This window comes from Vipera ursinii (genome assembly GCF_947247035.1).
Source record: "Vipera ursinii genome assembly, chromosome: 5".
Lineage (NCBI taxonomy): Eukaryota > Metazoa > Chordata > Lepidosauria > Squamata > Viperidae > Vipera > Vipera ursinii.
Genome location: NC_139518.1, coordinates 54,542,065 through 54,566,493, shown reverse-complemented (window position 1 = coordinate 54,566,493; position 24,429 = coordinate 54,542,065). Strand labels below are relative to the sequence as shown.

General features: G+C 35.3%; 1 protein-coding gene across 1 annotated transcript in view; it reads right to left on the bottom strand.

The window, feature by feature from the left end:
- ATRNL1 (attractin like 1) overlaps positions 1 to 24,429 on the bottom strand; it is a 527,700-nt gene that overhangs the window by 368,803 nt on the left and 134,468 nt on the right. The window contains exon 20 of the mRNA XM_083363299.1: positions 16,602 to 16,654. Within this exon, the coding sequence (XP_083219425.1) occupies positions 16,602 to 16,654 (53 nt within the window). The remainder of the gene's footprint in view (positions 1 to 16,601; positions 16,655 to 24,429) is intronic.

The following is a 24,429-nucleotide window of genomic DNA, read 5'->3' as shown; positions in this document are numbered from 1 at the left end:
CTGCGGCTGGTCTTCCATTATGCCACCCCCCCGGCGCTGGGCTGCGGAACCGACCAGGTGGTTCCGCACCAGGCGCCTAATGGACCCAGAACGGTTCCAGATGGCGCTTGGGTCTATACCTATTGCCCTCATTCACAGCCCGGCCGATGCCTTGGTGGATGCCTGGGAAAGGGCGGCCACTGAGGCATTCGACCATGTTGTACCCTTGCGACCCCTGAGCCGGGGCAGATCCCGTTGGGCTCCATGGTTTTCTGTGGAACTCCAGGAGATGAAGCGTCGGAGACGGTGTCTGGAGAGCGGTTGGAGGTCCAGCCGATCCGAATCTGACTGATTGCAGTTAAGAACCTTCATAAGGTCTTATCTTGCGGCGATGAGGACAGCGAAGGCTAATTATTTCGCTGCCCTCATCACGTCCGCAGATAATCGCCTGGCCGCCCTGTTTAGGGTGACTCGCTCCCTTCCTAACCAAGAGGTGAGGGAGGATCCCTTGCAGGGTCGGGCTGAGGAGTTTAGTCATTATCTGACGGACAAAATTGCTCAGATCCGGACCGGTTTGGACTCGGACTGGGCAGAGTCTGACGTGGAGGAATCAGACTGTCTTGAGCATGTTATCTGGACTGAGTTCGATCCTGTTTCCCCTGATGATGTGGACAGGATTATGGGGAGGCTGAGCTCCACCACCTGTTTATTGGACCCGTGCCCCTCCTGGCTGGTTTTTGCGGCCCGGGAGGAGACATGAGGCTGGTTCCAGGCAGTAATAACTGCTTCCCTGAAGGAGGGTGTCTTCCCTGCCGCCTTGAAGGAGGTGGTGGTGAGACCCCTCCTCAAGAAGCCTGCCCTGGACCTGGCTGTTTTAAACAACTATCGTCCGGTCTCCAACCTTTGCTTTCTGTCGAAGGTTGTTGAGAGTGTGGTGGCGCATCAGCTTCCCCTGTTCCTGGAGGAAACTGATTATCTGGACCCGTACCAATCGGGTTTCAGGCCCAGGCACAGCACGGAGACTGCATTGGTCGTGCTGGTGAATGATCTCTGGCGGGCTCGGGACAGGGGTTGTTCCTCTGTCCTAGTCCTATTAGACCTCTCAGCAGCTTTTGATACCATCGACCATGGTATCCTACTGCGGCGTCTCAGGGGGTTGGGAGTGGGAGGCACCGTTTTATGGTGGTTCTCCTCCTATCTCCTGGGCCGCTCGCAGTCAGTGTTGACGGGAGGGCAGAGATCCACCCCGAGGCCTCTCATTTGTGGAGTCCCTCAGGGGTCGGTTCTCTCTCCCCTCCTGTTCAACATCTATATGAAGCCGCTGGGTGAGATCATTCGTGGTTTTGGGGTGGGGTATCATCAGTACGCTCACCGTGATGTCCCGTTGCCTGGAGGCGGTCCGGGTCTGGATGGGGAGAAACAGGCTTCGTCTCAATCCTGCCAAGACTGAGTGGCTGTGCATACCGGCATCTCGGGTTGACCAAACTATTCCATCGTTAACAATGGGGGGTGAGGTGTTACCCCCTGTTGATAGGGCTCACAACTTGGGTGTCCTCCTGGATTCACGGCTCAGTTTTGAAGACCATATAGGAGCCATGACCAGGGGGGCTTTTGCCCAGGTTCGCCTGGTGTGCCAGTTGCGACCCTATCTGGACCGAGATGCCCTACGCACAGTCACTCATGCGCTCGTGACCTCCCGTTTAGACTACTGCAACGCTCTCTACATGGAGCTGCCCTTGAGGACCACTCGGAGGCTTCAGCTGGTGCAAAATGCAGCCGCGCGAGTTGTGATGGGGGTTTCCCGTTACTCCCATGTAACACCTCTGCTCCGCGAGCTGCATTGGCTTCCAGTGGCCCTCCAGGTGAGATTCAAGGTGCTGGTGATGACCTATAAAGCCCTAAATGGCTTGGGTCCGGGATATTTGAGGAAACACCTGCTGCCAGCATCAAGCTTGTTAGGCATATGGTGCTAGCCTACAATGTTGGGTTGAAAATATATTAACCATAATGTTATGACTTTAAGAAGTTAATTGGCCAATGGGTGTGTAAGTGTTCTCATGGCCATAAGAGGAAGCTAGGAGCGTAGCTTCTCTCTCTCTCTGAATTCACTGATCTCTACTATTACTGTTTTTGCTCTGCTGTTGGTTTGCTACTGTTGTAGACCTGAACTGTGTATTGACCTCTGGACCGGTAAGAAGACTTTGTATTTTGGATTACTCCTTGGACTGTTGCTATTGTTTATGACCTGGACTGTTTATTTTTGACTGTGCATTTTTGTTTTTACACCACCTCAAAAGTAAACTACTTTTTGCTTTTTACAACTCAGTGTATTCTTGTGTGACTCTTGCTGCTCTCAGTACCCTTCCTTGTCTGTGCAACTTTTTGGTAGCACAAGGAGATCTCTGCACAACAAATTCCTTGACAAAGCTCCCTTCGTCCTGTGCGCTCCCACAGGGAGGGCCTTCTCAGGGTGCCGCCGGCCAAAGAATGCCGGCGGATGACACCCAAGGGGAAGGCCTTCTCGGTGGGGGCGCCTGCCCTTTGGAACCAGCTGCCCGTGGAGCTTAGGACTGCCCCCAACCTTCGATCATTTCACCGAGACTTGAAGACCTGGCTCTTCGAGCTTTCCAGCCCAGGCTGAGTTTTAATTGGGGGTTTTAACTGGGGTTTTATATTTTTCAGGGACTTAGTTTAATCTTTTTAAATTGCTCTTAATTTTTGTATTGATGTTTTATATACCCTGTAAACCGCCCTGAGTCCTTCGGGAAAGGGCGGTATATAAATTCAATAAAATTCAAAATTCAAATTCAAATAATTCAAATATGTGGATTGTTCCCAGTTGCTTCCATTGATTAAGAATTAATTAATAAAATGTATAGCCATTAACTGTTATAGCAATTAACATAAAAAAATAAAATTAGACCTTAATTCAACACTGGCCCTGCATTCGATACAATTTCCAGATGATTTAAACAACTATTTTCTATAGCAGTGCAAACATACCTACATTACATGATATACTTTCATTAAAATAAAATTATTTTTTTCCTTTCTTCAAATTGAAATGAAAGACTGACTTCTTTTCAATATATTTCTCTGGAAAGGGCGAGTATTAAATTTCAGTGATATTAGGTTATTTTTTAAAAAAAATACAATAAGTTTTTGAATTTAAAAATAGCCAATATTTTACCATCAGTATCCCAAACAATATATTCAGTAATAATCCTTCCCAAGTAGCTACAATCCAAATAACTAGGTAAAAAAATTAAGTTATAATTTTTATTTATAGAAACAGTTTATAAAAGCTCTTTAATGTAATTTGATTCCAGGCAGGAATCTTTTCAGAATATTATTCCAAAAATGGATTGTGTCTAAAAGTATAGGTATTTGCTACAAATATTGTAATGATATAACGAAGTGGAAAATAATCTGGATGATTTAGGTTTTAAGTATGTGAGAAATAATATTAAAAAAACAAATAATGACAAGGATAAATTCATTTTCAAATGAGGTGACAAAGCAAGATAGCAAATGGGTTTTGCTATGTCTGCTCCCTCCTAGATATTTTTCAAGTAGCAGGACATACGGGAGGTATCCCTTACATCTTTGTTTCTATAATTCCTATTTTTTGGTGTATTTTTGTTTTGGAATATATAAATACTATATTTTGACATTTATCCTGAAAGAAGTGGTAACTTTGAGACTGCCTCATTCCCTTGCATAATGGCCCCTGCCATTGCTATTACCCTCCAGCTTTATTCCTATTAAAAAGATTGCTGTGGAACATTTATCATAAGAAACGCAAGCTATATATTGTATCTCTTTTCTGAAAACTTAAAAGACCAAAAACAAAGCAAATCTAAAAACATTCACACATGATTAAGGTTTTAATATCCATGAAAAGTTTTATAAAAACTGGAAAATGCTGTAGCTTTTCAGTACTACAATACTCAGTTATGTGCCATTGTTGTTATTTCACAATCCTAGGTTTTGCTCTTACAAACAGGATTTATTTTCCAATAACATTAAACCTTATTTTATTAATAAACCTTCTGCTGAAAACTATTGTTTCTTATATAGTATGCATAAGATTCTAATATGGGAAGCAATTTGTTTCACTAACTATCCTTAGATATTAGGAAGAGTTTTTTTTCCCTAAACAGCTTTTATTCCTAAATTACTAAACATTGAGAGTAGAATGACAGTTTGTGGTGATCATTACTACTACATTTAACAGTAATAAAAATAGCCTCAATCTGCAAAGTCAATTAGTGTCAAACATAATTGCTGGAACTCATTAGTCTAAGTCAAGCATGACAGCTTTACAATTATAGGAGGTACTTAGTTTAAACAAATGGGATCCCAGAAGAAAACTTGCAATGAAAAGGCAGTAGCAAATAATCAGATCGCTAGGCCATGTCTCTCAATTCAACTGGACTATATGTATTGCTTGTCTTGCATTAAGAACCCACTGTTTTTTAGTTCTTGAACCGAAATTCCAATGTCATTTATTAAAACTGATTTTTTCTAACATATTCTACTATTGCTCCCATTAATATTTTAGAACAATGTTCAAAAGACATTGAGTTTTAAGTACTGAGGTATTGTAAGGCTGCCATCTAGTGCCCAAGGAACCCCTTTTTAAAGTAAAAGGTAAAGTTAATTTCAAAACTGAACTTATACAAAATGTATTATATTACGATGACACTGCTTATGTGCAGGTTCACATTTGAAAAGATCAGAATACACTTAGAGTATTCCATTACAAGCCTATTTTATAGTATGCTTATTGTGGAATATTTAAAGTAAAACTAACTGTTCAAAATAGATACAGAAAAATATGTTTTATTAGTCAATGGGAACAATACCACTAGCAATAAAAATAGAATTAAAAAATAAATAATTAGAACAAAGTAAAATAACACAAAAGTTGTGTAAACATTCCAGTTTTGCACAATTCTTGAGTGTATTGGTAGAAAAAGAAGGCAGGTAATAGAAAAGCTCAAACTCTAAATCAGGTGCTTTTAGTTTAAGTGATTTACTTGAAAGTTTGTCTTAAAATGAAGACTTTATATCAGAGGTGTCAAACTGCCGGCCCTTGGGCTGGACACGTCATCCGGAAGCTGCACCCACCCCATTGCCGGCAATGGCAAAACCATCCTGAATCGTTGTGCAATGTCACGTGACATCGCAAGTTTGACATTACTCAGTAGTAAGTATTATGAGTAGCAAATTATGCTGAGCACTCAGAGATAAATAATAATACTGACCACCTGTTCTCCTCCCCCTACCTGGAGTTCTGAAAATTTAAAAGACACTCACTGGTTTCAAATTTGTCTTCTGCCTTGAGCAAAACATACAAATCTTTGGTCTAGCAGCTAGCAGAAATAAAGAAATATAGCATCATGTGTTTTGTTTTGTTTTTTGCTGATACAAGGACTCTTCTTTACTTCTGTGTTCTGCTAAGTCAGCATATATAAACTTCTAATTCAATATCCTCTTTTTATATAAATTTGTTCCACACAAATTCAAAATATTAAATCAACAGTACAGTGACTTTTAGAACAAGCTTATTTTATATTCAGTCAAATACAGCTTATGGACTATTGTCACCAAGGCTATCTGGATAGATCAAAATTGGCAAGATAGAGCATCTAAGTCTCCTCCTATAGTATTTCCAGACTTTTACATCCTTGCACCAAGTAATAATCAAAGCATAGATTCAGAAGAAAGAAAAATCCTAAACTATGGTGTCTAGCTGCAACCTGAAGGACAGATCTGTTATTATTGCAAGATACCAGAGTCTACTGAAATGAAACTGTGCACCCCAAAATATTAATTAACCTCTGGGCCAAACTCACTCTGCTACCATTAATTTTATCTACAAATATCCCCCTCCCCATCAAATTATAACCTCATCAAAGCTGAGCAAATACCCAAATGTCTGGGGGAACAATGGGAGACAGAGCATATCTCAGCTTTTCCAAGGCTAAGGGCAGAAAGAGAAGTCCATGAATAGTGCATGTAAAATGCATATAAAGTACATAGTGCAAATAAAGTGTGCATCAGATTGCTCTTTCCATTAGGAATAACTTCAAAAGTTAAAATTGCCAATAATTGTATCAAGAATTGTTTAAACCAACATCCGTGCATTCAATGAAATAAGGATATATATAAATCTGAAGAGAATTATAACAGACATTGCTCAAAAATCACCACACTCATTTTATAGCATGTATCCAAGTTACAAAAAAACTGTTTGTTTATAGAAAAAACATTTTACTTGTATTTAAGATTTTAATCTCTTTTGTAAACCAATCAAAAAGGATTTTATTTTAGTCATTGACTATACATGAAATATAAAATGTAAAACAGACACACCAACAAACATATGTATCCAACAAATCAAAAACAACAACAATAAATCAAGGGGACAAATTTCAAACATTATTATTAATAATCCTACAACCAACACCTCTGACTGTGATGCTCAAGAGAAACTTGTAGCTGTAATCAATTGCACATTTTAATATAATTTTCTGAAAATGATTATCAATAAAAAAATTTGGTTCAAGTGCAGTTTGTTAAAATGATAAAGGTGACATCCAATCCAACCAACTGGTCTTCATCACTTCATAATCATTTGTTTCTGTAATTAATATCCAAAAGCATAGATTCTAAAACCACATGTATTTCGGCTGCTAATATATGAAAAGCTATTCCATAAATTTGGATGCTTCTTTACCATCTAGAATTCATCAACATCCATCATATAAAACAAATAGGGGAAAATATACTGGAATAAAATATTGTATCTGCAGCTTGTGTGTCCTCACAAAATTGTGTCCATCCTGTATACATGAACATGTGCCAAATAACTAAATTCATGTTGACTTAAAACAAAATGGATTTAACATACAAATGTTATAAAATCGTCCTATAGACATAAAACTTAAAGGATGCTGAACCAATATTTTATAGAATTTAGTCTTTTCATCAAAATTCTTTTACTGGGCTTACTTTCCTCTTTTTTCAGAGAGCTGCTTAAACTGAATTTGACATACATTTTATTTCCATATATTCAAAACAACGTTGTAACTATTATAGTGAAAATATGCTAAATAATTTGTATTGCATGATTTGTTTTGAATTTTATTTTTAAGACACCTACTTTAGCCATCTGTAATAGAACTGATCATCAGTTACTCCATTGCCAAAGAATTTAAAGTTTAAAATTTTCAAGCTATTGATCAATTTATGTGCCCCAAGAATAAACTAATTTCACTGTAGTTAATGCCACATTAGATTTTAGCAGCAAACCTAGAATGAAGTCAATATACATATTCTGCATTTTATAGCCACTTAGCTTATGATAGTGCTCCCACTGTGTGTGAAATCATTTTTTTCTAAACATGACCTACCCACAATTTTCTTGAAAACCTTCAGCAGGCACAATTCAGAGAATCACCAATATAGATTTTCAGAAAAAAGTAATAATGTTGAAGTAACAATCCATTTACATTATTTATGCAAATTAAATTATATTTCAATTAATTATCTAAATTGAAGACTATTTTGAATTTGTATCTAGAATTATTATCTATGTAAAATATATGCTTAGTTTGTACTGATTTTTTTTCTTTTGGAAAAAATTAAGCGCTGCTAATATGGCAGATGTTTTTTTTTAAAGTTTTAAAATACATTTTAGAACATATACCCCATCTCCCCCACCCCCCTCCCCATCCCTCCCTTCCCAACACCCCCCCCCCGACTTCCCAGAACTGAATACAGGGTATTACATCACACAATCTCAATCTAAAATATTCTAATTACTATAATTACTCTTTAAATCCTATCGCACTTTAACTCTCCTTAACCATAGAAAAGATAATAATATATCCTCTAATTATAATGACTAAAAACTATTCATATGCTAAATGATACTTTGTAGTCCCATATTTATTCTGAATATAATCAATCCATCTTCTCCATTCCACTATATATCTTTGTTGCGAGTGATCTTTCACATATGCTGAGATTTTGGCCATTTCTGCCAAGTTCGAAACTTTCAAAGTCCATTCTTCTATAGTAGGCAGATCCTCCTTCTTCCAGTATTGCACTACCAAAAGTCTTGCAGCTGTTACTAAGTTCAGCATCAATTTAGTTTCTATAGCAGTACACTCAGTGATAATACCCAACAAAAACAATTGTGGTGAAAATCTTATCTTTTTCTTAAAGATCTTCTGCATGTTCCACCAAATTTTGATCCAAAAAGCTTTAACTTTTTTACAAGTCCACCATACATGATAATACATTGCATCATCACAACCACATCTCCAACATTTTGCCTGACAATTTGGATACATACATGCTAATTTTTTGGGATCTAAATGCCATCTATAAAACATTTTGTAAAAATTCTCCCTTAAGTTTTGTGCCTGTGTAAATTTAACATTCCTAACCCATATTTTCTCCCAAGTGTCCATTATTATTGGTTCCTGAAAATTCTGGGCCCATTTTATCATACAATCCTTAACCAGTTCCGCTTCTGAGTCGATTTCTATCAATGCATTATATATCCTTCTTATATGCGCTTGACATTGATCTCTAATTTTGAAGATCATATAGGAGCCGTGACCAGGGGGCTTTTGCCCAGCTTCGTTTGGTGCGCCAGTTGCGGCCCTATCTGGACCAAGATGCCCTACGCACAGTCACCCATGCGCTTGTGACCTCCCGGCTAGACTACTGCAACGCTCTCTACATGGGGCTGCCCTTGAGGACCACTCGGAGGCTTCAGCTGGTGCAGAATGCAGCTGCGCGAGTTGTTATGGAAGTTTCCCGATACTCCCATGTAACACCTCTTCTCCGTGAGCTGCATTGGCTTCCGGTTGCCCTCCGGGTGAGATTCAAGGTGCTGGTAATGACCTATAAAGCTTTAAATGGCTTGGGTCCAGATTATCTAAGGGAACACCTGCTGCCGGCATCAACTTCCCATCATCCTGTGCACTCCCACAGGGAGCGTCTTCTTAGGGTACTGCCGGTTAAGGAATGCCGGCGGGTTATCCCCAGGGGAAGGGCGTTCTCTGTGGGCACGCCGGCCCTTTGGAACCAGCTTCCCACGGAGTTTAGGACCGCCTCCGACCTTCGCTCATTTCGTAGGGATTTGAAAACTTGGTTTTTTGAGTTATCTGGCCCAGACTGAGGGGTTTTAATTTTTAATTAATGGGGTTTTAGTTAAGTTCAGGGATTAATTTAATCTTAGTTTTAATCATTTTTAATTGTATATGATGTATTTTAACTTTTAATTTTCCCTGTAAACTGCCCTGAGTACTACGGGAATAGGGCGGTATATAAATTTAAATATAAATAAAATATAAATATAAATATAAATAATTTGCTTTACCAAATTCCCATCTGATATTGAAATACTAATTTTCTGATCTTCTTTCCATCTGGCCTGTAACTGCCCATACTGAAACCAAGTTTGTACTATTCTTTTTTCTTTTAGAATATTAAAAGACTTCAATTGCCATTCATTCTTTTCCAGTCTAAGAATTTCTTTATATGTTATCACATGATGTTTAAATCCCACATTTATATTTTCAATTGCATGTTTAGGTATTGCCCAAACAGGAATTTTATAATTCAACTTATATCGATATTTTTTCCAAACTCTCAACATGGCAGACCTTAATATATGTGTTTTAAAAACTTTGTCCACTTTTTTGTCACACAATAAATAAGCATGCCAACCACATAACAAATCCCACCCTTCAATATTCAATAATCTCCTTTGTGTTAAATTAAACCAATCACTAATTGACGATAATGCTGCTGCCTCATAATATAATTTAAAATTGGGCACTTTGAGACCACCTCGTTCACATACATCTTGCATTATCTTAAATTTAACTCTCGGTCTCTTCCTTGCCCAAATAAATTTATTAATACCTCTCTGCCATTCCTCCAAATTTGAATCTTTTTTAAGTATAGGTATCATTTGAAATAAAAATAAAAATTTAGGTAAAACATTCATTTTCATAGCTGCAATTCTTCCCAATATAGACAGTCGTAATTTTCTCCAACTATCTACCTCTTTTTGTATTTTTGACCATAAAAATTCATAATTATTCTTATATAATTTAGTAATTGAAACTGAAAGATGTACCCCCAAATATTTAACCTTTTTAACTATTTCAAATCCCGTTAATTTTTCTAAAGCTACCTTTTGTTCTATAGTCATATTTTTAGACAATATCTTAGTTTTTTGTCTGTTTACCTTGAATCCCGAAACTTGTTCATATTGTAAAATTATTTCCATTAAATCTCTAACTGATTGAATTGGTTGACTTAACGTAATAACCAAGTCATCTGCAAACACTCTCAATCTATAGTCTTGATCTTTTATTTTAATTCCCTTTATTTTCTTTGAATCACGTATTTTAATCAATAATATTTCCAATATTAAAACAAACAACAATGGCGACAGTGGACATCCCTGTCTTGTACCCTTTTCAATTTTACAAGCTTCTGATAAGCTACCATTAATTATTATTTGTGCTGTTTGTTTTTGATATATAGCCCTAATAGGTTGTAAAAACGTATCCCCAAACTGCATCTTCTCTAACACTTTAAATAAGAATTGCCAATCCAATTGATCAAAAGCTTTTTCAGCGTCCAGAAAAATCAGTGATACAGGAACTTGGTTATTTCTTTCTAAATATTCTAATACATTTACAATATGTCTCATGTTATTTTTCATTTGCCTACCACTTATAAATCCTGTCTGATCAATATGAATCATTTGTTGCATAACCTTCATCGATCTATTTGCTAAAAATTTTGCAAATATCTTGTAATCAATATTCAACAACAATATAGGTCTATAATTTTTAGTTTGTATAGGATCTTGATCTTCCTTTGGAATCAATGTTATAAATGCTGTTTTCCATGATGGAGGAACCTCCCCTCCGGATTGGATTGTTGTAAACAATTTTCTCAAAACCTTTGGGGGAATCTCTTTCAGAATCAAAACCTCCTGACCAGCAATTTTAAATCTATTATAAAAAATTTGAATAATCTCATTTCTTATCTTTCTCTTTGTAAAACTGGTACAGAATGCAGCCGCGAGAGTTGTACTGGGAGTTTCCCGATACTCCCATGTCACACCTTTGCTCCACGAGCTGCATTGGCTACCAGTTGTCTTCCGGGTGAGGTTCAAGGTGTTGGTAATGACCTACAAAGCCCTTCATGGCATGGGTCCGGAATACCTTGGGGAGCACCTGCAGCCGGCGTCAACTTCCCTCCGCCCAGTACGCTCCCACAGAGAGGGCCTCCTCAGGGTGCCACCGGTCAAAGAATGCCGACTGGTGGCCCCCAGGGGGAGGGCGTTCTCTGTGGGTGCACCGGATTTATGGAACCATCTTCCGGTTGAGCTCCAGATGGCGCCCGATCTCCGCTCCTTCCTGCGCGATCTTAAAAGCCATCTCTTTAAACAAGCTGGCCTGGCCTGATGGGACGGGGTGGGATTTTTATAAATGAACTTTAATTTTAATTTGTATTAATTTTATGGGCATTGTTTAATCATGTTTTAATAATTTTAATTTTTGTATCTAGTTTTTATGTATTGCCCTGTTCACTGCCCTGAGTCCCCTGGGAGAAGGGTGGTATATAAATTAAATAAATAAATAAATAAATAAATAAATAAATAAATAAATAAATAAATAAATAAAATACACCACCACATCTCTTGGCAATTTCCTTTGCCTGGCAATCCAGGAGTTAACTCTAAAACCTTTATCTATCTCGCCAAAGAAATCTTCGGGTTGAAACCCCTAATTAGGTGCCAGGGCATCCGCCAGCATCTCTTGCAAATTCTCCTGAGGATTCTCTTTCAAACCTCTGATCCTCAGATCAAACTCCATATCTCCGTATTGTATCATCACAACCTCTTCCTCTGTTTTATCCATTTTATATTCAACTTCACCCATTTTGGCCTCCAACATCAGATTATATTGTTTCACCTCTTCCACCCATTCATTCAGAGTCTCAATACAACCTGCAAGCCCCTGAAGTGCTAACAGAATGTCCTTCCACATTTCTTTGTTCTTATCCTCAATAAGCACAGCCACCTGTTCAGTTATTTTTTCAGTCATTTTTTCAGACTGAGTTGCTAAAGCCACTTTTAAAGCATCTTGTAAGTCCTTTAAAGTTACAGGTGGAGCAGCTGCGGGGGATGATGTCAAAGACTGCAATCCAGATTTGCTGAACAGGCGATGTCCCTGCACTTTTAGTAACAGGGATTCTAGGAGGCTTAGAAGCCATTTTCTAACCAATTAACTCTCCGTACAAACTTTCAATTTTCTTCTCCTTTAACAACTTAAAACAAATCTTGTAAATTTAAGCAGGTCAAATTTAAAGTCCAATTCCTCCTCAATATCCCAGCAAACACTTTCAATATAAAAGAAGTAAGAGGAAAGAAAAAAAAGGAAAAAACCCCTTTGCTTCTTAAAAAAAAATCTTCTCCTCTCTTTTCCCTTTTCACTCAGGCGCCATTTTCCCTTTCTTTTCCAAGTAGTTATTGAGACGAAAAAAAGTTTTCTTTTTTCCGAGAGTTAAAGCCTTGTACTTGCTATTTATATGACTCCTGTATCTGGTCAGCTGCAACAATGTTTCTAGATGTCAATCAGATCCGGCAGGAGTGGATTCAGCGTCTTGTTCTGCTGATAGCAGAAGAGTCCTCTGCTCCGGAGATTCCCAGGCTTTGGGGGGGCTCTCACCCTTCAAACCCCAGAATAAATGTTCTGAGGCTCTAGGGGAGCTCTGCCCCTACCTGGGAACTCCCCCTTTCCTCTTCAACCGAGGAGTGGGGTTTTCACGCCGCGGAACAGCTGATTGTCGGCTGCTCTGTGGTTTAAACAGCAACGAGGGACTGGCGGTCGATTCCGACCGTCCGCAATGCTGGAGAGTCACCCGGAAGCCCGGCAGATGTTGATAAAGGTGCTCCCTCTAATTTTCTTTACTGTAAAATAACTAATCATATTAAAGTTTTCTGATCCATCTATTCTACCAGTGAAACCTTTTGTCTGTTCTTTCCAGCTGATATTAAGAATAATATTAGTTCTTCACTGAGAAGGAAAATCATTCAGGATTTTACAATTTCAATTTCCAGACTAATAAACTAAGTCAGATTTGATAAAATATTAGTATTTATCAAATTCCTTTATTCACTGCCCCATCCAAAAAACTTTGGTTTTATGAAATAAAACTTGTTAAAGCACTTAAGAAAAAATACAATAAATGTATTCCAAAGTATTTATGTTTCAGCCAAAACCAATGGCTTCCATTGCTACCTATGTTTTTAACTTGAATAGTTAGAAAGTTGGGCAAAACGAAAACCAATTCTATGTGTTTGCTTTCTTGATGTTTTAGATGTTCACACATATGGAGATCTTGAAGCAATTCTCCATCTCATAAAATGTACACAATGATTTGAATGGCTGGAGTGTTGTACCTCCGTATATTTTGAAGTGCTGATATAGATTCCAATATGAAGCAATTATCAAAGGTTTAAAAGGTTTTTTTATTTCCCAATGCCTAAATGGCATTTTGAACATTATTGAATGTGTAAGTCTTTATCAAAAAATATAAACATTTTGATTCATCAATTGTTAAAAAAAACTTTCATAAGCTTACAATTTTTGTAACTTTATAAAATTCAAAGTAGAATGACCTTTTGTAAAAATAAGTGTTGAACCTCCAAGCAGACAGGATAAAAGAAACAGATGGAGAGGATACCAAAATTCCAACAGTCTCTGCTACATATCCAAGAACCATCATAAAGTTATAATTGCTTTATACGATTATAAATTTCTGTTGTCAGAGCCAATACTGCTGGCAAGGATGGATTCCTGGCATAACATATTCTGATGACTTTTTCAGAGAACATGAATAGTTGAATGCATACAGAGGCAAGCCATGTATAAATGAAGAGAAACAATGTGATTTCATGAAAATGTATGTAGAACTATAATCTTAAAAGTTTCACTAAAAGTCTTCTTATAAATCGAGATCAGGGGTATCAAACTGCCGGCCCGCAGGCCAGATGCGTCATCTGGAAGCTGCGCCCACCCCATTGCTGGCAATGGCAAAACAATCCCGATACATCTTACGATATCACGTGACATCGCAAGTTTGACATGTCTGATCTTGATATATAGATTTATTGTTATATAAGTAGCAATTTTCATATAAAAAATAAGGGCAGTATCTACTTTTACTTCATGTGATTATCTTTAGTAGTGCAGAAAATGCATTCATCTTTCACTTACTATAGGAATTTCTTAAAATATTCAGTTGTTTCTTGTCTTTTAATATATGACAATATGTATCTATAACATCTATTTCACCTTCTTCCTAGTTCAGGGTCTACCTTTTTTTTAAATAAACTGAATATTGATCCATTGGTTGCAACACGAATGGACCAACCAGCTTGTTCCCTGAACCTGACACTGCGGGGATGAGAAACAGTGATTTACCAAAGTCACCCAACCAGCTTTCATGCCTAAGGCAAGAATAGAACTTTATAAAACAGTTTCCTGTTTTCTAGCCTAGTACAAATATGTTCTTTTTGTCTGTCTCTGTCCCTTTCTCTGTCTCTTTCTGTTTTACTATTATATTTATTATTATATTTACTATTATATTGGATAAAACCATTTCATTCACAATATAAATGACAAAATGAAACCAGGAATAAAAGAGCTTTATAGTTTATAGGTAATTTTAAGTACCATTAAAAAAATTATTGAAATATCAAATATGCTGCATAGATTGAGATCAATCCTCACACTTCAACAACTGGGCACTGACTGTATATAATATACTAATGTGGTAAATTTATAACACAATGAAATATACAATTAATACAATAGCTGTCAATTGTATTATGTCTACCTACTTACCCACCTATGAACCTATATAAAATCCTTTCTTTACAAAAGTTATTCTTAATGATCACCTATCTTACAAAATGCAACTTAAAACTGCTGCATGAAAAAAAAAGATCATTGCCTCTTTTTACTTTGGCCAAAAATATATTGGGGAGCCCAAAAAGTGAAATGAAGTAATGTGAAACAAATTCAACGTATTTGCTCTGTGAATTACTTCCAGAATTCTTTTTAATTATTATTATACCTTTCAAATAGGGTAGTTCCGAATACTAGTGTCATATCAGAGATACTTATTTCCACATCACAATTTTGTAAAAGGTAGCATTTTACACAATATTTATCTTAAAAAGTCCTTCCATTTGTCTTTTTTATAAACTATAAAGTTCAAAATATGATAACCTGTCTTTGTTGCTGCAGCTACTACATAATTTGTGCTGCTTTCCATGGATTTCTACCTTACTTGAATTTTTAACATAAAATAACTTGTATCTGGATAATGAAGCATCAACACAGAATGCAAATGAATCTGAAAAGAAAATTATTTATAGTGTAGATTTACAATTAATGTAGGTAGAATAAGATGATATAAGTCTAAGCCCACAAATTTCTAAATTACTGATAAAGACAAATGGCTTTAGCTATTTAAAAGTGAAGGGTACTTAGGTATGGAACAATTTTTCTCAAACAAGATTTATGAAGCAGGGCTACTACAGAATTACAGTAAGATTTTTCTTTAAGTTGTTCAGTGCTCAGTAGTGTTACATCTTCTTCACTGTTTACATTTGGCTGTATTTATTTTTCCAAGCTCAAAAAAGTGTTGACAACAAAGATGTCTATAGAAACATTCTGTTGGTACTACTAACCATTCCAAACATTCTTTAAATAGTCTATGTATGTTTTGTTATAAATATATGTTTTTGTTATAAATTTGTAGATTTATTTAATTCCAGATACTATAAATTCATTATATGTTCTCTTTTTATTATTTCACTCTTATATTGAAGCTTGAATGTAATTGAAATGATTGGCATATCATGTTATAGTTATCTATAATTACATTTTTAAAGTGCAGCAACCATTATTTCAACGTTCAGAAGCAAGTTACCATCCTCCTAGTAGAAAGTATAGTGATTTATCTTTCAAAGCAATGAAACATGCTTGCATATTGAATTTTAATAATTTATCTTGAAATAAATAATATTGATAAGGATTTTTGTTTTTCCCATGGATATTTCTCCTTGCCAAGAAGTTCAGCAAACCTTGTGAAAATGTCAAGATTACTACTTAATATCTACCCCACATCCAGGGACAGTGTGTATCATGGTTAAGGCATCAGGATAAAAATGTGGAGATTGTGAATTCTAGTCCTGCCTTAGGCTGGGTGTTTCTTTTAGCCCTAGGAGGGAAGCAATGACAAATGAGTTCTGGAAAACTTTGTAAAGAAAACTACAGGAACTTCTCTGGGAAGTCTAAGAGAATTGGGCAAGATTGAACAGAAGAAAGAAAGAAAAAGTATCTGCCATAAACGTACCACTGATCAATAGTTTCTAGTTAATAGTTTATTTGATAATTAATAAGTTAATAATAACTCATCAATACTGGTTTAAAATAGATTTTAGTATGTATATTATTTCAAAGTAATATCAGAGGAAAATGAAATATACAAATACTTACAGTAACATGTTCCCCTGAGTGGATTACCAAGATATCTATTTTCAGAGTCACAACTGCCAGGAAAAAAGACAAAACAAAGAGCTAAACATTGGATTATTATAAACAATATAGCATATTAAATATTTTAAATATAACATTCATGCAGCCAATGAAATAAAAACAAACATTAACTGAAACTATATTTTTTTGGCCAGGATATACAATAGTGCATTGCTATGCTTTTATATCAATGAATTTAAGTTAGAATATGTAATTCCTTTATTGAAATATTTTTATCCTACAATAATCCTCAGCATGTATAGAGAATATGGAATACAATGATCTTCTGTTGACATGTTTGGGTAACCTATGCTTGTTTGAAGTTAGTTTCCATTTGGTTTGCAGTTTTATTCATAGCAAGCTAGAAAAAGCTAATGGAACTACGTGGAACAAAATGTGTTGATCACTACTGTCTGTGTGCCTCTATATTATGTTGCATCTTGGTTAATTAAATTAATTATGTTTATTAAAAGACAGTAGAATGTTTTCAGATCTAATTACAGAAATAAGACAAACATAGAGAATGGCTATGTGCAGCCAGAATAATGCTAATCAAATCAAATTAAACTCTGAAAGGTCACTTGTCATGTCTAACTGGGGTAGATAATCTGCCATCATTGGTCTTATTTCAATCTTTCTGTAAGGAATCAAATTAATTTATAAGAGAATGGAAAAGCGTTAACAGTGTCATTACTACTATGTAATCATTTCCAAATGAATAGCAATTATATAATTCTTTTTATTCTAAATGATGGCACTCTTGCACATAATAATTTAAAATATTTAACACAATGTTTCTTTCATAGAATTTTAGACTTTTGTTTGTTGTTTAGTAAAGGTTTTTTTTTCCTTCTATGTTTCGAATAATTTCTTGGTATATCTTGAAGGAAAACATAATGACTTCTCCTAATGGTTTGGCAGAATGGTATACATCAATAGGCCTATACTGGACAAGAAATTTGAAAACTATTTTTGTTGCTTTCCTGAGTAATACCTTCATTTATAATTTAAATGTATTGCAATGGTGTGTGAGAATGACTTTGGAATATAGGGCATCCAGGCATGGCCAAAGTAATGATCAGATAAAATACAGTTTAGCCTGCAGGAGAAATGTGAGTGCGGCAAGAAGCTCAGAAGAGATCCTCCCTAGTTTCTTAGGCTGTAAAGGGAGAGAGAAGTACTTGTAACATTTTGTTAACATAATATTACAATATTATTAACTCATCTTTCCTGTCTGGTCTACCTAGTAAGACTGAAATCAATCTTGCAAGTCTGAAAGTTCCCATCTTCTTTACAGCCCAAGAAACCTCCTTTAATCATCACTTTCTTACTCATTTCAATATACAGGGGAGCTGAACCTTTTCCCATTGTTTTTCAACTTGTTTGTGACTGATACAAGAGAGTAAAGTAAATGTTCAAATATATGCTTGCTTTACTGTATTTCAGAAAGCATTAGTTCCCTGGCATGAAACCAAAATACATTTCTGAGAACAAATGCAGGAACATTTTTAAAATGTTAACTATAAAGTCTATAATATGTTCCAATAAGATTCAATCTATCACATTCATCCAGCTATTTATAGTTATTTTCTAACTGTTCTCTGTTGACCTCTTTGAAGGTCAAATACATGCTGCTGTTCAACATTTGTCAATGTTTCATATGTACAAATAGGTCACAATACTCACATCTTATTTTCTACACATTTCTCTCTTTTTTTGAGTATCTGAAATATGTATACTTACTGACATTAGGGGAATTAATTTCAACAGAGTATTTGTTTTTTTAAATGCATAATATATTAAACTATATTTGAATAAGATATGGGTAGGATCTATTTCCACCAAATCAGAAATGAACTTTATGTACACTTAGATTAGAGCAAAGGTTTTATTATCAAAATGGTTTAGAACATAGTTTGAAATTAAAAAAAATCTATAACCATTCTTTAGAGAGCAAATTGAGTCAAATAATCAGTTGCTTGGAGAAACAAGCCAACAATTGCAAATTCTAGTAGGCTATCAAAATATTAACATGCTGACCTGTATTCCTAATTTTCAAACAAAAATTGCCCTTGTTTTAAATTCTATGATACTTAGGCAAATGATCCAATATTGTTAATAAATCTATAAACAAAATAAGAATGCATCCCAATGTAAAATTAATACACATTTCTGTGTATTAAGTTTATAATCCAAGAATGGTTTATTCTTGGAAATTTTACTCCAACTGAATTGCACATCATATATACTTTTTAAATACAAGGTTATCGTATATGTGTTCGCGTGCATGTATAATTTTATTAGTTTCTTTAAAAAGATTAAACGTTAATATAAACTAATATGAAATAAGAAAAATAAAAAAGAAAGAAATCAAGAAAGGAGAAAAATTAAAAGAAAAATAGGAAAGAAAGGATATAAAGAAGTAGCTTTCAGTCTTCTTTAGACATAATCAAAATAGCTTCTTAATTCCCTACTACAGTATCTTTAAAAATCATGAGATATCAATTTAACATTTCAGTGAAGACTTTCTAATAAGGATGAAAATGAAAACAGAATTATCTATGAAGGTTGAAATTTCTTATTGAAAATAAGAATATATATATGTTTCATTTGAACATAAAAATGTGCCACGCATTCTCTTAAAGAAGTGGCTAGTTGTGGCAGTCTCAATCTATTGCAGACAATGTAATAGAATTCATACTTCAGCCTTAACTTCAGCCCCAGTTAAGGAACCATCATTATACCATAAGGAATGTTATGAAACAGAAGAAAGAAACGGAGAACCAGAAGAAAGGACAATTATATTTCTCGCAATTCATAGATATCAGCAAAAGTAGCAAATGCCTAACCTTGCACAACTGAAGATTCCCTCAAAATATTATTTGATTCTTGGAAGACAATCCTAAGATAGGTGGAACTCAGGAAGCAATGTTTGTATATGGCCTTTCTCTAGTGTTTACCTGACCCTGTAGAGTTGGCAGCGACATGTACTGCTTACATAAACAGATACTATCATTTTAAGGAAAATAAGATGGCATATTCAAAACACGATTGAAGTGCAATTTGTTCTGATTCATTGCCTTGGAAAACAAGATAGCTGGTAGAAAGAAATCCAGCAAAATTCCGTATGTTGGCTGTCACAATTAAAATAATTATTTCTTGCATGCTTGTCAGTCTTAAAACAGATTCCGTTTGATTTCATGATAACATCTTTCTACTAGAATATTATGTATTCTTACTTATGGCTGTGATAAATTAAATTCATTTGGAATATTTTGTGTTTTATCCATTTGTTACTCTGGCAATACATTTTTGGCATAACAGTTTTAAACATGTTTTTCAATAATGGATTTATTTTGGCTTACTATTGAGGGTTATATTCCACTTCTGTAAGTGGAAAGCATACTGGGCCTTTTTCCAAGTTTCCATAAAAAAGAGAAGTATTTTTGTTTGCACAGGATATTGCATAAGGATTTATATAATTTCTCCAGATGATATACTTTATTTTCATAAAATCTCACACAATATTGTAACTGTATAACACTGACAGAAAACGCCATATCTTCCATGTGTACTTCTCAAAATTCATTCTATTTATTAATTCTTTAATAAATTCTTCAGAAGAATTATTCAGTGAAAATGTACTCCTATTAGACCATTATTAATAACAGAATAGATTTTTCCCTTCCTTTCTCTCTACAGATGAAAAGTGGATGGAACCAGTTCTAGATTTGAATATTTCTGAACAAATTATGTAAAATGTGGTGATTGATTCGGGAGAGGGTGTGCATTGAAATGCTCCTACTATTGCTGCCAAAACCAAATCTTTTCCTGGCCTGGAATGTTTATGTATGTTTGAATAACACAACATAATATTGTGAAAAATTATACCCATGTTGTGGAGCATACAACATGCAATATTTATTCTAAGTTGCATGTTACACAACATAGCTCAAGAAATGATACTGTAACATGCATTTATTGCTTAACTTCAAAATGTCAAAGAAATTAGGATTTTTATTTACTGAATAAAATAACAAACTTACTGTTTTTAGTAAAGCTCCATCTCAGAAACAGATATTTACTATTTGTAAACATCTTACCAGAGAATCTTAACAACGACAGTAAAGCTTTAAAGTTACAACTCAACTCAATTTTCAGAGATTATCCAAGATGAATTTTTTATTTAGCTCCTAGTAGCTTTCCTCTGTGATTAGCTCTGGTTTTCTTTGGGTCATATTACAATCACTTATACTAGTCTCTTGGATTACTGAACAATGTGTTGGATATTTTTGAGAAACTTTTCTATCCCAACCACTGAATATGCTCTTTTATACTTGACACTTGGAAAACATTGAAACTTCAACCTTCTCTGTTTTATAGTACACTCCTGGAAGGTGTACCTTGAATTTGGTGGGTAGTAACTTGTGATACAGATTAATGTGTCACGCTTGTCCCATTCATTAAATTAATATTTGTTGAATGAAAGGAACATTTAAAACTAAAACAAACATGGAGCTTCAATGTCACAAATGTTTGGACTCCAAACTAAGTGACATGCATGAACTGAATCCTATCCATTAAAAAAGAATAAGAAACAAAAGCAACTTTCCTTCCATCATATCCTCATGTATCTGCCAAGGGATAATTATCTGTGGAGTGGTTATTCTGGACTATCCTTTTCCATAGGATAAATCTTGGTGACTGAGAAATATGCTACACACTGAGTGTATTAGGCAATTTTCTCTTATTCCTATTCCTTTTAGGAGATGTATCCATCAGGTTTGATTTCTGCTCCATTTCATCCAAAGACTGTTTAATAGCAGTTTTCCATGACTTAAGCAAGGATCTTTCAGATAATTTCCTACCTAATGATGCTAACAAATGGTCTAGCACAATTGCAATATATATGTAACATATATTTACATATATTATATTAATATTAATATATTGCATAATTTACACTGTCAATTAGTGAAAGTTCAACTATTAAAATGTTGGGCATTTTAAATATCAGAGAAAAGTGCCATATTGAACCACATATGTGTTGAAGTTATGTAAATGTAATATGTATTAAGAAAATACTTAATCCTACTGATTTAAAACATGAAATTTTAGCAACATTTCCTATTTTCTTATATGCTTGTATATCCTTGAAATCAATTAAAAATATAAAATCAAAATATATATACAAATTTGTATTTATAATATAAAGTATTATTTTTATCATATTTGTTCAACACAGCTTAAATACAAGAGTTCAATTGCCTTCTAAGAAAATGGCATCTAATATCTTTATTCAAACATTAACAATAAACAAGTTATCTGCCAATACTTTCAGACTGCTATATTCTGTTTCTACTTTTATTTTTCAAGTATTTTCTTTCATGTTTAATATAAAAGAACATTCATACTTCAAGTAGACACAAAGTTCAGATTTTGAACTATTTAAGAAACACAGAGCCTGAAATATCAATTGTACCCTATAATTTCTATAATTAATAGAACAAACACATAGAAAGACATTTTAATTTTCTACTTTCATTTCAACACATTTCAGTTACTCAGGTAGAATGTGTTGTTTTTACAAAATAGAACATTGGTCTGAACTGAAAATACAATAAAAAATCAACTGGTTTTTTTCCAATTAAATAAAGGACAGGAGTATACACTAACTACAAAATAATAAGTATTTTTGTCCTATTGGTAACAAAATAAGACACGTGGAAAAAAAAACTTTCTTCTTTTTCTAGGCTATGTTTCTGAAGCCCTTTTAGATCAAGACTATAGACTCTAATTCAGAACATTTCAACCTGTTCACCCATTGTACCACTTTTAGGATATGGCAACATCTGAGTACCACCAGTCGCCTAGCAAGGTCTCAAAAACGTGATGACCAAAAGAAAAAAGAAAAAAAGGGATGTAGTACAGGTAGTCCTCAACTTACAACTGTTCACTTAGTGACTGTTTGAAGTTACAATGGCAGTGAAAAAGGTGCCCCCCCAAGCCACAGCCGAGCAAGACACCTGCCTGCCTGACTGGTGGCGCTCTTCCTCCTGTCCAAGGTTTTCATTGTTGTGAGCATTTCTGTTGAGGATTGGCAGTGGGGGTGGGCTGGAGGTGTTTTTACTTTTTATTCCCCCCGTCTGCTAGGTGGTTACAGCAGGTTTTGGTCACTTCACACGACCCTGGGACACTGTGACCGTCATAAATATGAATCACTTGCCAAGCATCTGAATGTAAATCACAAGCCCCTGGAGATGTTGCAACATTCCAGCTGATCAGTGCTTCTTCTGGGCTCAGCAGAAGTGCCAGGATCAGCGCCAAGCTCCAGCTAGAACCTGGCGCTGATCCTGGAACTTCCATTGAGCCCTGACAGCCCTGAAGAAGAGCTGATCCTGGGGCTTCCGCTGAGCCCTGACAGCCCTGCAGCTCCATCCATCTCTCGCTCAAGCCTGTGCTGTGCTGCCACCAGTTCAGCTCATTCTCCTCCCCTGCTACCACTTTTCTAGGATGGTCGCATGCCACCTGCCAAGTGCCAATGTATGACAGGTGGTACCCGTACCACTGGTTGAAATCCCCTGCTCTAATTCTACACTCAATTAAGGAAGTTCATTTGATTTCTTTGGATTATCTAGTGGGATAGAAATCATGCAAATATATCTAACAAATAATTTCTATGTATTTAGCCAAGGCTATCAGCTACTTTAAAGGAAGGCCACCTCATGTAATCTGCATTTGTGCTGCAATATACCTGTAGTCCTTTGACTAATTTTATTTCTGGGTATTTAAAAGTAGTATGTCAACAAAAATCTGATGATAATAATAAACTTTGAATTATTTTTAAATTTGCTTTTAAAAAGATTTTGTGGTAAGTTCATGCATACTTATAAATGGTGATAAGAAGAAGGCATAAATGATAATGCCAAAGATTCAGCAAATAAGGCTTTCCTTGTCATGGTCCTGTGGAATATTATGGATGCAAGGCAACCAGTTCTCTCATACTGACTCAGCTGAGATGTTATGCCAAGTCAACTTCAAGAAACAAAAAAATATGCTGTAATGTTGAATACTGTGCAGTCTTCATGAATGCCAAGTGTAATAAACCAAATATAATATGAAGAATCAGAAAGTGAGGGAAAAGGCTCATTCATAGTCAGAAGCCTATAATTCAGCTAAGATTGGTGAATTGTCCCAGAAAGTCATTTTTCTTTCTCCTTTCTCCTTCAATGTGTGGTGAATCACTCTATTTAAATTTCTCAGTTGAAGACATTAAAGAATAACAAGCTAAATGACATTTACAGATAGAACTTAATTCCAGCAAATTGCTTTGCAAATCAGTGTCATGACCAGTCTTGAACCATAATATATGTTAAATTCACATTTTGACAATTAATTTTACCAGCTAAACACTTTTCCCGTTACTGCAAGAAAAGCATAAACCTCATACTGTCAGAATAACATCAGTAATACAGCTTCCTTCTCTGAATCTTACAAACAATGTATTATTCTTACTTGCTCTCATTCCAAACTTCGATACTGAAATAATTCTCCATGGAAATAACTACTTTCATTTAAAAGTAGTTGATTTTATATTGCATTTATTCCAGCGCTGTAGTTTGTCCCCCAATGTTCAGAGATATATAAAATGGTCAATTTGAAGGATTCTAATGAAATGTAACAATGGAAAAGCAATTGTATGAGCAGAAATTTTTTCTTTTGAATTTTATGTACAAAAATTACCATGAAAAGTACCTTAATATCACTACACAATTATTTCCATTAAGGA